Source organism: Trichoderma citrinoviride (genome assembly GCF_003025115.1).
Source record: "Trichoderma citrinoviride strain TUCIM 6016 unplaced genomic scaffold BBK36scaffold_2, whole genome shotgun sequence".
In the NCBI taxonomy this organism is placed as follows: Eukaryota; Fungi; Ascomycota; class Sordariomycetes; order Hypocreales; family Hypocreaceae; genus Trichoderma; species Trichoderma citrinoviride.
The window spans coordinates 496,278-510,320 of record NW_020194710.1 but is presented as its reverse complement, the minus strand read 5'-3'; the positions used below and the strand labels follow the sequence as shown (position 1 = coordinate 510,320).

Here is a 14,043-nt window from a genome sequence, read left to right as displayed (position 1 = left end):
AAGATGGATCTGACGGCAGTCCAGATCTAAACTAGCTTCAAGTTCAATAGTTTCCCTGTCTATCTGAACGCCAATCACATGCACGCAAGCAGTCACTGCTATGCCAAAACTCGGCAGCAGATCCTGTCCTGATGTAACTGAAATTCCATCCATCAACTCATCAACTCCGGCAGAAACCCTCCACGCTTCTATTTCACGTACATGTTCTTCAGCGGATGCAGCCAGGCGACTCGTCCAACAAACGGCTCTTCCGCGTCCAAAAAGTCAAAGGCCAACCGTTTTCTCCAGACGGGCGCCTGCACCCAGTTAGCAATGATATAGTCCACAAAGCTCGGAACTGTCAAATAGCGGCCCAAGACGTAGTACCACCAGCTGGCCCAGGCCTGTATCCGCGTCGCATGCGCAGATACAGAGGCATCGATTGCCAGGTCATCCCATCTCTGAGCTCGATAGCTCGTATACATGGCTTCCAACTCAGCGACGCTGGGATTCCTCGAGGCCCCCGGAGACGCAAGCAACTGTCGTAAGTTGTTGACCAACGACACAACATCTTGAATTCCGCTTTGATACCCCAAGCCCGCGTTGGGACAAACTTTGTGGATGGCATCGCCCACAAGTGCGATCCGGCCCCAGCCCCAGTTGTTGCAGATGCCCTCCTGCAGATCCGACATGCCGCTTGTCATTCTATCGGCGAGGACATGCTTCACTCTGAGGCTGTCCGTGATGGGGTAGTCGGCAAACCTGTCCGCCATCGCCTCAATGTCTTTTTCGCTGTAGGACGTTCGTGCTGTTGTTGGCTTTGGAAGCTTTTCGTACAGGAATATCCATCCACGCTCCTTACCGGTCACAAACATGACGGACCTGTCCTTGCCCTGCGTCTCAAATGCTGCTCCTGGCTCGATTGGTCTCTTGAAGCTCGCCCACAGGCATCTATACGACGATGTGAATGGCGTTTCTGAATCCCATTGGACATGGCAATCGGCTTCTAACGCGAGCAATCTCATGATCTGTCGTGTTCTGCTGTGCACGCCGTCTGCGCCAATCACCATGCTCCCCTCATATTGACTGCCGTCACTGCATAAGACTTTGACGTCGTTTTCTGTCGACTGGATATCGGTGACCTTTTTGCCTAGTAGAACCCGGGACTTGATCTCTGCGGGTAGCTGGTCGTAGAGAGACTGCACAAGCTCTGCTCGGTGAAAGACGAGCGGACGGGTGCCGAAGCTGTAAAGTGTTGTTCGCAATAAGTCTAAAGGTCTACGAAAGGGCAAAGCAGTGAGAGGTGCCTACTTCTTTTTGCATTCGTCAAACGCCTTGCAGGCCTTGAATTTGTAACCGTCCTGTGTGAAGGAATATCGAAGAACTAGTTCTGAGCCAAGGCCTCGCAGCCTGTTTAACAGGCCAACTTGGTGAAGAACTCGCAAGCTGGGCGGCGCTATAACCAAGCTGGCTCCGACATCCCTGGCGACTGTGCTGCTGCGTTCAAGGACGACGAAAGGTATGCCTGCCTTGTGCAGAGCGTGCGCGGCGGTTATTCCTATAGGGCCTTTTGCAGCGAATTAGTCGATTGCCATGAGTGTGCAGGGACGCTGGGCTTGCTAACCGCCGCCAACTATGATTACTTTGAACTCAGTGGCTATCATTATATGAGGACTCGATTCGTCTCCGACGGACATTGACGACCAGTATATGACGCAGGATTATGGGTATGGCCAGTAAGTCTCAAATGGCAGTCTGCAGTGAATCTATATATATGCAAAGGTGTAATGACAATGCGTTATTCAAGAGGAACCCCGCTGCTCACGATGAATAGGTCTCCTTAGGTACTTTGTGGAACGAGGTCAAAGTTTTCCTAGTACATCCGGGGGGGCACAATACATGCGAAATCCGAGACGACATGGAGTCACCCCGAGTTCTGGGCCACTGGCAGGGTCCTCCTATCCACATAAAGCTACGTTTCATCGAGTCCTGGTTGTTCAAACTTTTCTATGGAGGCAATTATGCAGAGTTGCCTTGTATGCCAGGAGCAACGAGGAAGTCGTGCGCTACTTTATCTCCGCTACCATGCAGAAGTCGGATGGCCGGTGTTATAGTACTTTTGTATTGTTGATCTTGGTCATGTAGTGTATCATTGCTACTTCATCACTACTTGGAAGAAGGAGAGGTGAATCGATATAGCAAGGAACCCCCTCTGGGGCTACATGTTCTTATGAACTGCTCATCTACCAATGTCAACATCACATCAACATGTAAGAAATTCTGTGAGCTTCTCTGCCTCATGCCATGCATTAGCGGATCGATCTTACACATCCACTGGGCAATACTACACTATTCTCGGGCCCTTTAAGCAACCCGTTCCGAAGCACTGAAAGGGCACTCAAACACACACGGACAAGTTCGCAGCTCTGCGGAGACAAATTGAACGACCATACCATGCCGAAAACCCTGATTTATGATGATGAAAACACTTAGCTCCGTTATATAAGCGGTGATAGAAATAGAAATAGGAAGTTGCAAAGGAGTACGATTCTCCGTACGGAGTATTTTAGACTATATGTACGGTCTGACGGAGATTTCAGTTGTCAGACGCACGGGGAATTTCTCGCGAAGCCGTGCAGCAAGAGCTGAAGATCCTGCAGTACTATCGGCCGACGCCGGCTGCTCATTCGGAAAACTTGCCGAGTAAGGCAAAAGAAGCTTATCTGGACCCTGGGTCTTGCGGTGATTTCTGAGCTAGACTTTTAGACAAAATAAAAAGGAGAGAGAAAAACTTGAGTCCTTGTCGGTGCGAAAGGTCAGGCATAATTCGCCGATGAACTGAGCAGAAAGAAGACAGCCAGTCCTTCTATAAGGGCTTCGAGGGTAGACCAAGCCTTGTCGCTTCCTGAAGAAGATCTAAACATCTACTTCAGCTTAAGCCGCATAGCTGTACCGACAGCACCGCGTATATCTCGCAGTAGCTTGGAGGAGAGTGGAGGAGTGCTTCAAGGACTGGCAGAAGAGTGTTAATATCATTAAGCAAAGTCGCCGAAAGCAATAATCCCTAGCCTCGAATGCTGCGCATATTGACTGTCCAAGCGGCTCCATTTTATCTCTTACAAACGAGAAATATACGGAGCACCTCGAACAGACTTATAGGTCGAAAGATATCTGTCTTGCATGATCCTGGAAGGCTGTTGGAGTAGCATTGGTGGGAAGTTAGGTACCTAGGTAGCATTGGCTTAAAACACAGTCCGAAAGCTTGTACATGGAATGAGATTTCTCAAGAGAGAAATAAAAGAGTGTCCTTAAGTCATATAGTACCTATACTGTGATGAAGAAAGAACAGCCCTCCAAATGCTAGTTCAGTGTATCAGACTCAGATGGGCATGTGTCCAATCGAGGGTCATGCAACTGACATTCCAGATCAAATAAGGGATGTATTTCGTTGAGTATATATACAGAGGGAGCATCGAATTGATAAAGCAATGATGTCCTCCATTGGGATATAGTTGCAATGGGAGATCTCCCACGTACTCGCTGCCGCTTAGCCTCGCCAGCGCTGGTCAGCTATAGACCATAGGTTTGTCAAATGAGACGCGAGGGAGAAGCAATACCGGAAAAAGTAAAAGGCTATTTACGCGTCGTGCCATCAGCGCTCGTTTGGCTACTTGCATTGGCACTCCCTGTCCTCCGATGCCGTGTAAGTGAACCCCGCGGAATTGCATGTCTCGCCGCACACAATTCCCGGACAGCTTCCTCCCGATGTTCCCGCACTATATGCATCTTGTCATGTGGTTTTCAGGAGACAAACCAGCGACAAGGCAATAAAGAAGGCAGAAATTCAATCTCCACTTCAACTACAACCATTGCCGATCGATCGATTAGCTCAACTCGCGGCGTCTGGCGAGACATACAGATATACAAGCATCGCGAAGCGAGAGCTACCCAAGACCGTGTACGGTAGTGTCGACGTAAATGACTTTCGTCATGCTGATTCGATGTGAATATCAAATTAATGAGACCCCTCAATTGCATGACGAGCCATTGGCCTCTTTGGAATGACAATGGCTTGGCAGTATCATAGTGACTGGCGAGCACTATTTTGAACTGCCTCATGTCATGATCATGCCATGAAGTGACTTTTGAGGACTACCAACCGAATCACCACGAGAACTGCACCGTGTATGGGGTATAAGGTATCATTTCTATGTAACTTTAACGACAGACGTAGAGCAGGGTGTGCTGTGGTATCAAAAACGACCGAATCTATCCATTACCTCATTATCCATTATCCATTGCCTCCCATTCCGCTCACAACCTCATTAGTCATGGGAGTCCATCCTTTATCAATCCCCCTTCTCACTCTCCTTCGCATTGGTATCTCAATCGTAAAACATGGTCATTCGTTGCCGAATCTTGGTATTATCGGTTTTGCCATTGGTGCTGTAGATGGGTTGATGCAAGCGTGGGGATCCGGGACTCGCAAACTCTCTCAGTAGCTTGGCGTAGATCTATCGTTCCTTAGACAGAGTTGTCAGAGGGGCGGCCGGCAGAAATCTCCTTGTTGTGGGTGGCGGCAACGGGGGTAGCGTACTCGGCGCGGAGAAGAAGCATCTCGACCAAGGTGTTGCAGAGCAGGAAGAAGCTGTAAAGAAGCAATGTTAGTGACTGGTTTGCCTTTTCCTCGGATCAAGTGTCGAGAGCACTTACAATGCGATAAAGTTGAAGGCGTCAATGGCCTTCTTGCGGGAGCAGTGGCCCTCGCCAGGCTGGCCGAAGCTGCACTTCCCGCTGCTCCAGTCCTGAGACGAGAAGATGAAGGAGGTGAGCCAGAGGTAGGAGAAGATGAGGTTGAGAGGAGCCAGGTGGCCGCGGTATCTGCCGATAAGGGGCAAGAAGGCACCGATGAGCCAGAAGCCCAGGGTAATCGTGGCCTAGTTGCCGACATGTTAGTGTGTGGCCGGGCTGGGGGTATGGGCGTGTGTAAGTGGATGTGAGAGACATACAATGCACTCCTGGTAGACAATGTTCACGCCGCGGTAGTCGTACTTGTGGAGGAACCAGGACACGAGGCCGGTGACGATGGCTGATGAGGCCAGGATCATCAGGTGGTTGAAGAAGGCGATGAATCGCAGGGTAGCGTGCGTCAAGTTGGCGAACATCTTGGCGGTGTTGTTATTCGCAAGCGGGTATTATTGTAAGTTGATGGTGTTTTGCGTATTAAGCAAGGTATTAATGGTGTATGTGTATCGTAGATTATGGGTATCAATGAGATGCTTCTAATCCAAGCCGATGCCTGTCTGTTGAGCTGATGCTTTGAAGCTGAGCAACATCGACAACGCTGTGAGGCAACAACCTCATTTATATCCTTCTCATGACCATCACCCATCGCGATGCTTCGCGCCGTTCCTCGGATATCATGTCATCTGATGATTTCGCTTTCTCCCGCATGAAGAAAAACGTCGAACAACTTAGAAAATCACGATAATGCTGCAGCGACGTCATAGCAGGCCACTTCTTCCAATAACCGACGATTCACAAAGTGACCAAAACGTGCATGCATGGGTGATGGGACCATCTGCCGGCTTCCCGGGAGCTCCGGCAGTCGAAATGCATCTCCACCCGGACCAAATGCCCCCACCGTCTCTCTGCCTCTTCTGGGCCATTGAGCAACCTCTTTCTCGAGATTCGCTTCTTGGGCTGCATTTTGGGCTGCGAAGAGCTTTCTTGGGCTTCACATCAAGCACGCGCATGTTAGCCGAGGGCACGCGGGTGCGTTGAAGGGCTTGGATGGGTGAATTGGCTGGGGGGGAAGGCTGAGTTGATGGAGAGAAGAATCTCGAATCGGCTGTGTTGTGAGCAGAGAGACAACACACATGCATGTTCCATTGGCTCGGCACGTTTCGGAATTGAGTGATGTCTTTTCACGAAGGCACTCGCGAGCTGGAGATCGCAAGATCCTCAAACCGGCGTTGAGCTCCCATGAATCAGCTCAGCCTGTATTGGCATCTTTGACTTCGCTTTGCCCGGAACTACGGAGTAGCTCAAGGCTGACTTACAAGAAAACCACTCACCAGCATTTCCATGCCTCTTCTTTGGGGAAAAAGAAGCAATTCCTGAATCGGAACTCGCCGCCCGATTTGTAGCGAGAGTTGCCGACTCCACTGTTCGCGTATTCCCGTATATCGGCCGCAATTGCCGGGGCCGGAATCGTTCCATCTCTTTTTTTTTTTCTTACGACGATGTTCGGTGATGGCTCGGATATGCCAACATCTCACTTCTCATTGCCGGAATATCGGCCACCATGACAGACCTGTCTCGAGCACACTCATTTGAGATGGTCCGTTTGCTGAATTCATTGTGTTTATCCGTTGCTCACTGTATCAAGTTGTTTCTCATGGCCGCAAAGATAGTCAAAACGGCACCCTTTCGCAGTTTCCTCTCCCCAGAGGACGCCCCTCGACATACTGTAGTGTCCCCAGTTTGTAAGTGGTGATTGAAGCTCGGCTATCGTGGACCCTGGTTGGCTGCAAGGATTGCTGCATGAGTTCACTCACGACGATCATCCATACCCAGTGGCAACGGCTCTCGGTTTTCTTTCCATCGGCTTCCCGCACCAGTGACATACTCCAAGAGACTGAAATCACGAGTCATTAATCAGCTCTTTTTTTGCCTCTGATGGGTTGCATCTCAATTCTCGCAGATTATCCTGCATGTGATGGAGGAAAAAGTGATTCCGCAGGTTCCGGTGGAATCTCGATTGCAGTTTGCACCGTGGAGGCATAGGACAAACAGCCAACTGACTTGAGTCCTTTGACCCAAATACCGCATAACATGTTCCTTAACCATGAAATCATCGACTTTCCATCAGCGAGAGCAATAAAGGTTTCGATAGCCGCTGCTTGAAGCTGTGACTCGCATGGCTTGGGAAACTCATATGCACCGTCAAAACGTACAAGCGCAGTTCTTACTGCGAATGGCCCCATGAGGATCGGAGACAGCGAATCGTTTCGTCTTATTCACTTGAGTTGATGAGTCAACGCAGATGAAGTGAAAGCTCATATGAGACCTGATCGACGACGGTCATTTTAAGCATAAGACGGGAGGCTGGTGCCACAAAGTCAAATCATCGCCACCGACATCACAAAGGCTTGCGATTACTGAGGGACAGTCATACGGAAATCTGGATAAACATTTGAACACAACCACTCAACATGGCCGAGGTGCCATTAAGCCTGTGATATGATGAGAAAGAGGACGTCTCTCGGTAGCTCATCAACGCCAGCGCTCAATCACACCAAGCGCCGGTACCTCGCCCCTCCCCCGGATATATGACAAACCGTAAGGCCCAAGGACCTAGTCTTGCTAGTATTACACGTATAAGAAAGCAGAGAAACCCCCGCATCCTGGTCTTCCTGATCAGGTGTGATGCTGGAGAGCTGCATCTCCGGTCCACCCAGGAGGAGTCACTGTCCAATTCGGAGGGTCAAGGAGACCCATCGCAGCCGACCTTTACGATCTACAAAAGGAAAAATTCTCAAGTCAATAGGCACGACGGGCTGCTCCTCCTGTTATTTAGTTCTCCAGGTTGCAAATGCCTCGCTACCGTTGACAGGGCCGCTCCAGATCCAGACAGAGGAGGGCTCGGCCTTGCGTGTAATACTCGCTTGGCTGGGGATATGAACCCTGGAACCATGTACGGATAAAGCTCTCAAGACCCCTCTCAACCGTTCAGAGGGCGCATCCTTCACGCTGTCAATCTAAATGCATGGGCAGATGTGTTAAGGTTGAGGATGCCGTTTGGACCACAAGTTTCCGCGGGATCGGCGATACGGGCATACTGAGAGTACCTAGATGTGTCTCTATTATCGAGAATAGAAGCTCGGTAAATCTTGACGCAGAGTTCAGGCCTAGCAACAAGTCTCGAAAGGAATATCATGTGGTAATCTCAGCCCTTTGTACCATGGATCGAGACAGGAGCTACAGAATAGAAATGTTGTTAAGATGGGGTTGCTGTTTGCGTGGTTGTGAAAAGATGTTGCAATCATCAACCAGGAGTCATTCAATTGTACATCATTGTGCCATTAGGGTGTCTATCTCGCCGAAGCCTGGAGATCCGAGGCTATAAGGTCGTTGTTGAAAGAGCTGATTATTAATTACATCGCAGCAAGCAGCAGTTCTATCACGCAAAAGGCAGATAGGCCGCAATAAGACCACCCCAGCCACCCTTGTTGTCGGCACTGAGCGCAGCCGCCTTGCCACCAACCGTCACCATGTTTTTGACCAAGTGGGTGCCGAGGTTATAGATCTTCAATCGTTTGGGCTGGCCCTCAATGGAGACAATGTTGTCTTGAGCATACGGGCCTGAAACGCCGTCGAGGCCGTTGAAGAACTGTCAAAGGTCCTGTCAGCACCAAGAATTTCCAGGGCTACCGTGGAAAGTGAGCGAATGTGGTATGCATGTAGGTACTTACTTGCCAAAAGCCCAAGCCGTAAAAAGTCATGTCGCTTCCGCCAACGACGCGGAGAGACCAGCCCATGAAGCACTGGATTGAGCTTCCATCGCAGTTGGAGTAGTCCGGATCCGAATAGCGCGCGTCAGGCCTAGATAACAGCGTTAACTACCTTACTATACCTATATCCAAGAGAGAGGTAAAACCCAATATAATGATCGGAATACTCACGTCCAAGGCGCAGGAGCCGCGGGAGCAGGCTGCCAGTACACAGTCTCCGTCTGCGCCATCAAAGTGTGAACATTCTGTGCACCGACAAACTGATACTGGTACAGCACGAAATGCTCAAACGCAGTGCCAACCAACCATGTTCCACGCTTGGATTCAACAAGGAGGCCTCGTCCTACAGCAACAGACTGGCTGGTTCCGTTGGTGGCACCGCTCAACCCGTCCAGGTCGCGGTTCACCGACCAGCCCCAGACGCTCTCCATGTACGTCTGGCTGTTGGCCTTGAGATGCATAAACAGGAAGGCGGCTTTGCACTGGTCGATGGGCGATTGAGGATACGAGCGGCACTTTGTCTCGACGGCGGAACCAATGGTGCCGCCGGCACGGAAGTGTGAGTCCCAGAGGCCGACGTCGCCGGCCTTGAAGCCGGAAGCATTGTTTTCGACGAGGATGGCGCCGGGGAGGACGTCGGCCACGTCGAATGCGATGTCGGTCACTTCGATGATGCCGCGGGAGCCGGTCTCGCCCATCTTGAAGACCACTTGGGGGTTCTTCTCATCCTCGAATGTCTTTCCGTATGCTATCGGTGGAAATATAGATCAGTCTGATGTGCCATTTTGGTCGGGGACTTGTGAGTGCCAACTTACCACTAATGGTAGACCAGACCTCGCCGACGATTCGCGAACCAACCGGGACGTGGATAGTGCCGCTGACACGGTAGTTTCCAGCAGGGAAATACGTGATTCGGCGGTTCGCATTCGCCTTGAGAGCGGCGTTGATGGCCTTTGTGGCATCCGTCTTGCCGTCGCCCTTGGCACCAAAGTCGTGAACGCTGGAAAAGCAGCCGGAGCTGTACTGCTCATACTGAGGACGCGATTTTGTCCAGTAAGCACCGCTGGAGTCGACCAGAGCCTGGGGCCGTGAAAGCGAGCCGCTGGTTTCGAGGTACTTGCCGGTCGTCTCGTCCTTGTACACGGTGCCCTGGATGTAGGATTTGATCGTGGTGGAGCGGGTCGAGCCCGCAAGAAGGGAAGCGCCCTGGGTGTCGGCAACGACGTGGCCAACGCGGTTGACCTTGAGGTTCTCGATGATGAGAGAGCCGTCGGCATTCTTTGTGTGTTGCGAAACGACGACCTTGTCGGTGGAGGTGGCTTCGGAGTCGATGAGGATGACGGATCCGACGGAGTTGTTGGGCGGAGCGGTGAAGTTGACTCCGACGTTGACATTGTTGAACTTGATGCCCTGGAGGGACAGCGTGAAGATGTGATCGATCTGGATTCCCGTCTTGACGTTGTTGAATGTAAGAGCACGCATCGCGTACTGCTGGTTGTTCAGCCGAATCTATGCATACCGGTTGAGTTAGCTGCCAGCCGACGGTACAGGTTTGTTCAGTTACAGCGACGACTTACACCGATATTTCCTCCGGTAAACTCAAGGTCTCCCATGAAAGTAGCAGAGCCGCCGCCACCACCAGTAGTTCCGTTGAAAACAACGCCCTGGTGCAGACTGTTCTCGGCCATCTTCATATGATTGAAGCTCAGCGTCACGGCCTGAGCGGACGGCCAGTTGACGCAAGCCACGGACGACTTGACATCTACGCTAGTGGTGTCGAACACGAAGTTGCGGACTTGGTAGTACAGATTGATGGTTGTGGGGAACGGTGAAGTGGTCGGAGAGGGAAAAGTGTCAAGGAGATATAGGCCGGAGAAGTTCTTGTCGGCTTTGAGGACAGGCCTGTCCAGCGGGTTGCCGACAAGCTGGGTGTAGATGTAGCTGTTGAGAGTGCGCGAGATCTTGTAAGTGCCGGAGGGGAAGTAGACGAGGGCGGGTTTGAGCGTCTTTGCTGGAGGATCTCCAGGGCCGCAGCCCCATAGGCAACGTCCACCAGCTGATGGCATATTGTTAGCCACAAGCTTCTTTTGCGCCATGTACCGCATGTGAATGGGGAACGTACCGTCAATAGCAGCTTGAATCGCGGCGGTATCGTCGGTCTTGCCATCGCCCTTTGCGCCAAAGTCTTTCACATTGCGGTAAACGGCATATGAGGAGTCGTTTAGGAATGGAGAAATGCCCGTATGCTTGATCGTCTCCATCCAAAAGTCCTGTTTGCGAAGGACAGGATGGCATTCGCCGAAAGTGAGACTGAGGTCGACAGACACATCCAGACCGCGATCAACGAGACTGTAGACTTGATCAGCATCTTCCGCATTGTTCGTTTTTCTTCTGCATTGTGAAGTGTCGGAACAAACTCACGTCTCTGGAGCAAGCTCAATGGCAGCGGCATTCACTGCCGACGCGACTCCAGCGAGCCATGTCAGCAATTGGGTCACTCGAACCATGATTCCGCCGTTGCCACACTCTGAGAATGGTAGAGCAGAAGAGACCTGGAATCGCTCTCAACAAACCGCAACCAAAACCCCCTGGGAGATGCGGAGAACCTATCCGATTTATACGAGTAGTATTACCATGCACAGGGCAACGAATTAACCTTGATTCGAAATCCGGGGCAAGATCCGCAAAACAAATCCGTCATGTTACATCTCCTATGATGCCTTCTCCGAGATTCTCGACTTTCCCCAGTGTCTGGACAGCCAATCGGGATGCCCTCCGACGAACGCTCAAGTCCAGCTTTAGCAGCTCTGGTTGGTGGAAGATCTAGAATCTGGGGTACCGGCGGTATTGGGAGCCGGCCCGAATGGACTTGGACAAACGATGACGATCGAGGCATCGGGTGAAAGCTTGTATGAAGCAGCAAGGGACAGTTGCGCTGTGATTCGTGTGATTTTTGCCAGAGCTGCGGGGAGAGCTGTCATGGTTCCATAGCTTAGACCTGGGGTAAGAGAATGATGCAAATTCGCTTGTAATGAGGTTGAGCTGTAGTTGCTGAAGCTGCATACAATTGCATTGGCTGGTTACATATCAAAGCAGGTCAATGAAGGAGCCCCGAGATGAACCACTTCAAAGGACTCATCGTGAATACTAGAGTTCATACTAGATGCACCGTTAACAGGCCGCTTTTGAGGAGAAATCGTAGTTGGGAAGGATGCTTGCTCATAATTGACCCCCACTGAGCAGATCGAGAAACTTTGCCATGCCTAACTTGATGACGGGGAAGACAATGCATAAACATTACACAGCTCGAAGTTGTGTTTAGTTCAAAGTAGCTTCATACAGGAGTCCAGAGGATGAAGACCAGTGATCCTTGGTATCGTTACCTGAACACTTTTGGGGTACTCTGCGGTCATCTTACGCAAAGTGGCCGCTTCCTAGAGATGGCCGCAGACCAGGTCGTCCGACTTACTTGGCGTACGAATAGCAAACTTCCGGTATTACTAATGATTCTCTATCGTCATGCCAGACAAAACTAACCCCTGTAACTCAGTCAGAATTGCTTGAACAAAGTACCATGAAGGCCAGTCGCGAACCAACATCACCAAATGCAAGATGATGGAGCACTTGGTCGTTCACTTGCTAGAAGAGGCAGGTAACTGTGGAAGACATCATGCATGGCTACCCTATGTCCACTAACAGGCAAGGATGAAGAGGAAAAATAAACACGCAGAAGGGTTCTCTCCTCAGCTGAAACGGAATCCAAAAAGAGGCAAAAAAAATGAACCGACTGAATCTCAATCGATGGATTATAGGAAAAGCCCGATGCGGGGGTCGAACCCGCAACCTTGAGATTGCATCAGAACGTGTGCTCTTTAAGAGTCTCACGCTCTACCGATTGAGCTAACCGGGCGCTCGGTGATGTTGGTCATTGACCAATCACAGACCACCGATTGAGCCCCAGTCGGCTTGTTGGTAGGGGAGTTGCAAAGATCTCTTATGATCTATTGGTCGGGAGTCTCACGCTCTACCGATCGAGCTATCGCAACCGCAATGTACTCCCTTCCTGGTGTAAGCCACACCTGCAAAGGCTAGGTGCCTATGTAGGGCATTGAATCCGGTGATCTTGAACAAATATCTCAGAATTACGCAGCATAGGAAGAAGAAGAACCCTTGGCTTGCGAAAGATGTATTCTTGGGGGCAAGTCGTCGTGTCGTTTAATGTTTCCAGCAGCCTCCAAAGACTTGGCTAATGATATGCACTCACATATCCTCCTACTTTACTCCGTTGACGACGAACGATATCCATTTCTTCAAAAAGCTATCGAAGGATCATGGCTAATGATAGCAGTATCACTAGAACTGATGGGTAGTAATAAACGTGATAAGTAGCCTTGTCCATCTCAACCGAATTCGACGCCGATATTCTGTACGCAAGCACGCACGATAAAATTTGTTGCAGCACGCATATCGGTGCCACCAAGCTGTCTCGAGCCATCTTTGCACCTCCAGCCAGCAATATCCCGAGCCAAACGCAATGATAAACATTGATGTGCCGGCTCGCAATGTCTTTAAGCCCTTGTCGGAGAGCAACATCGGGAGAGTCTTTCTGTCGCTCTTTCGGTCTCCCTCGACGTCATAGAACTCTTGGATGTGCATAGTTGCCATGAGCCAGATGAAGACAGCAAACCCGATGCATAAACTGCTGTTTTGGTTTGAGGGTCCCCTTGCAACCAGAACTTGGTTGAGAAGTCGGGAGAGAATGAAGTAGGACACGGATGCAAAGTAGTTGCGCATGAACCAAGAAAACCATCGTGGCCATACATAACACACCAAAATCAGCATCTGAAAATGAAGGAGATGCAGCGCGGCCCAGAGTCCAAAACATGAGTAAATCATGATGGGTCCCAGTGTCCATGTCAAGATCCATCGGAAAATGGCCTGATTGACACTGATCAAACCCGCTGGAATAGGTCGAGAAGGCTTATTGACGTAGTCTTCTAGCGGAGAAGAAGCCTGGTTCGCAATGTCGAAGACGTAGTTGCAGAGAACGCCCACACAGGCAGCTTTAAACGTTGAGGAAGCGGCTTCTGCCATCGACGTTGGCGAGAGGATGACTCTGGTTAGGATCCCGCCCATGGCAATGAAGGCAAAACCCACAGCATTGGATCTTAGTAGACGGATAGTCACGTCTATCTCATGCTGAATGTTGGATAGCACCAATAATAACAGAGCGTTCAGGGGGGCTATATGCTTTGAGGGCAGTTTGCTCTTCCCTTGAAGAGAACCGGTTGTATCACGACGCCTGAAGATATAGAGTGCCATTGTGAGTTTAAAAGACGAAGTTTTCAAATTGATGCTTCTATGGAGGAGCTGCTCTTGTCAACAGACAAAAGAGCAGAACATAAGAGCTTAAATAGAACTGTCCTTTCTCATTATGAAGGCTCAGATAGCTCACAGCAAGGCACACAAACCGACTCCAAACCCTCAAGGTCGGTCACATTGCCAAATTCTCCAAAACGCCAGCATCATCCCAGTTGCACTTCAAAAT

At 50.5% G+C, this 14,043-nt stretch overlaps 4 protein-coding genes and 1 non-coding gene across 5 annotated transcripts; all 5 read right to left on the bottom strand.

Annotated features, from left to right (window-relative positions):
- Window positions 1–188: 188 nt before the first annotated feature.
- Window positions 189–1,643, bottom strand: BBK36DRAFT_1110108 (FAD/NAD(P)-binding domain-containing protein; the record flags this gene model as incomplete). The annotated part of the gene is made up of 3 exons (XM_024889545.1): window positions 189–1,224; window positions 1,291–1,546; window positions 1,604–1,643. 3 exons carry the CDS (start codon window positions 1,641–1,643, stop codon window positions 189–191), a joined length of 1,332 nt encoding a protein of 443 aa, XP_024752724.1.
- Window positions 1,644–4,503: 2,860 nt separating this feature from the next.
- BBK36DRAFT_1137839 (hypothetical protein) lies at window positions 4,504–5,144 on the bottom strand (the record flags this gene model as incomplete). Its single annotated transcript, XM_024893199.1, has 3 exons — window positions 4,504–4,627; window positions 4,693–4,916; window positions 4,989–5,144. 3 exons carry the CDS (start codon window positions 5,142–5,144, stop codon window positions 4,504–4,506), a joined length of 504 nt encoding a protein of 167 aa, XP_024752723.1.
- A 3,020-nt stretch (window positions 5,145–8,164) lies between these two features.
- BBK36DRAFT_1165673 (glycoside hydrolase family 55 protein) lies at window positions 8,165–11,002 on the bottom strand (the record flags this gene model as incomplete). The annotated part of the gene is made up of 7 exons (XM_024894808.1): window positions 8,165–8,374; window positions 8,457–8,586; window positions 8,667–9,243; window positions 9,311–10,004; window positions 10,073–10,551; window positions 10,618–10,844; window positions 10,917–11,002. 7 exons carry the CDS (start codon window positions 11,000–11,002, stop codon window positions 8,165–8,167), a joined length of 2,403 nt encoding a protein of 800 aa, XP_024752722.1.
- A 1,309-nt stretch (window positions 11,003–12,311) lies between these two features.
- BBK36DRAFT_t25 lies at window positions 12,312–12,405 on the bottom strand. The gene has a single exon. It is a non-coding gene; the product is annotated as a tRNA-Lys (tRNA).
- Window positions 12,406–12,848: 443 nt separating this feature from the next.
- BBK36DRAFT_1186964 (hypothetical protein) lies at window positions 12,849–13,817 on the bottom strand (the record flags this gene model as incomplete). Its single annotated transcript, XM_024896516.1, has 1 exon — window positions 12,849–13,817. One exon carries the CDS (start codon window positions 13,815–13,817, stop codon window positions 12,849–12,851), a length of 969 nt encoding a protein of 322 aa, XP_024752721.1.
- Window positions 13,818–14,043: the final 226 nt, after the last annotated feature.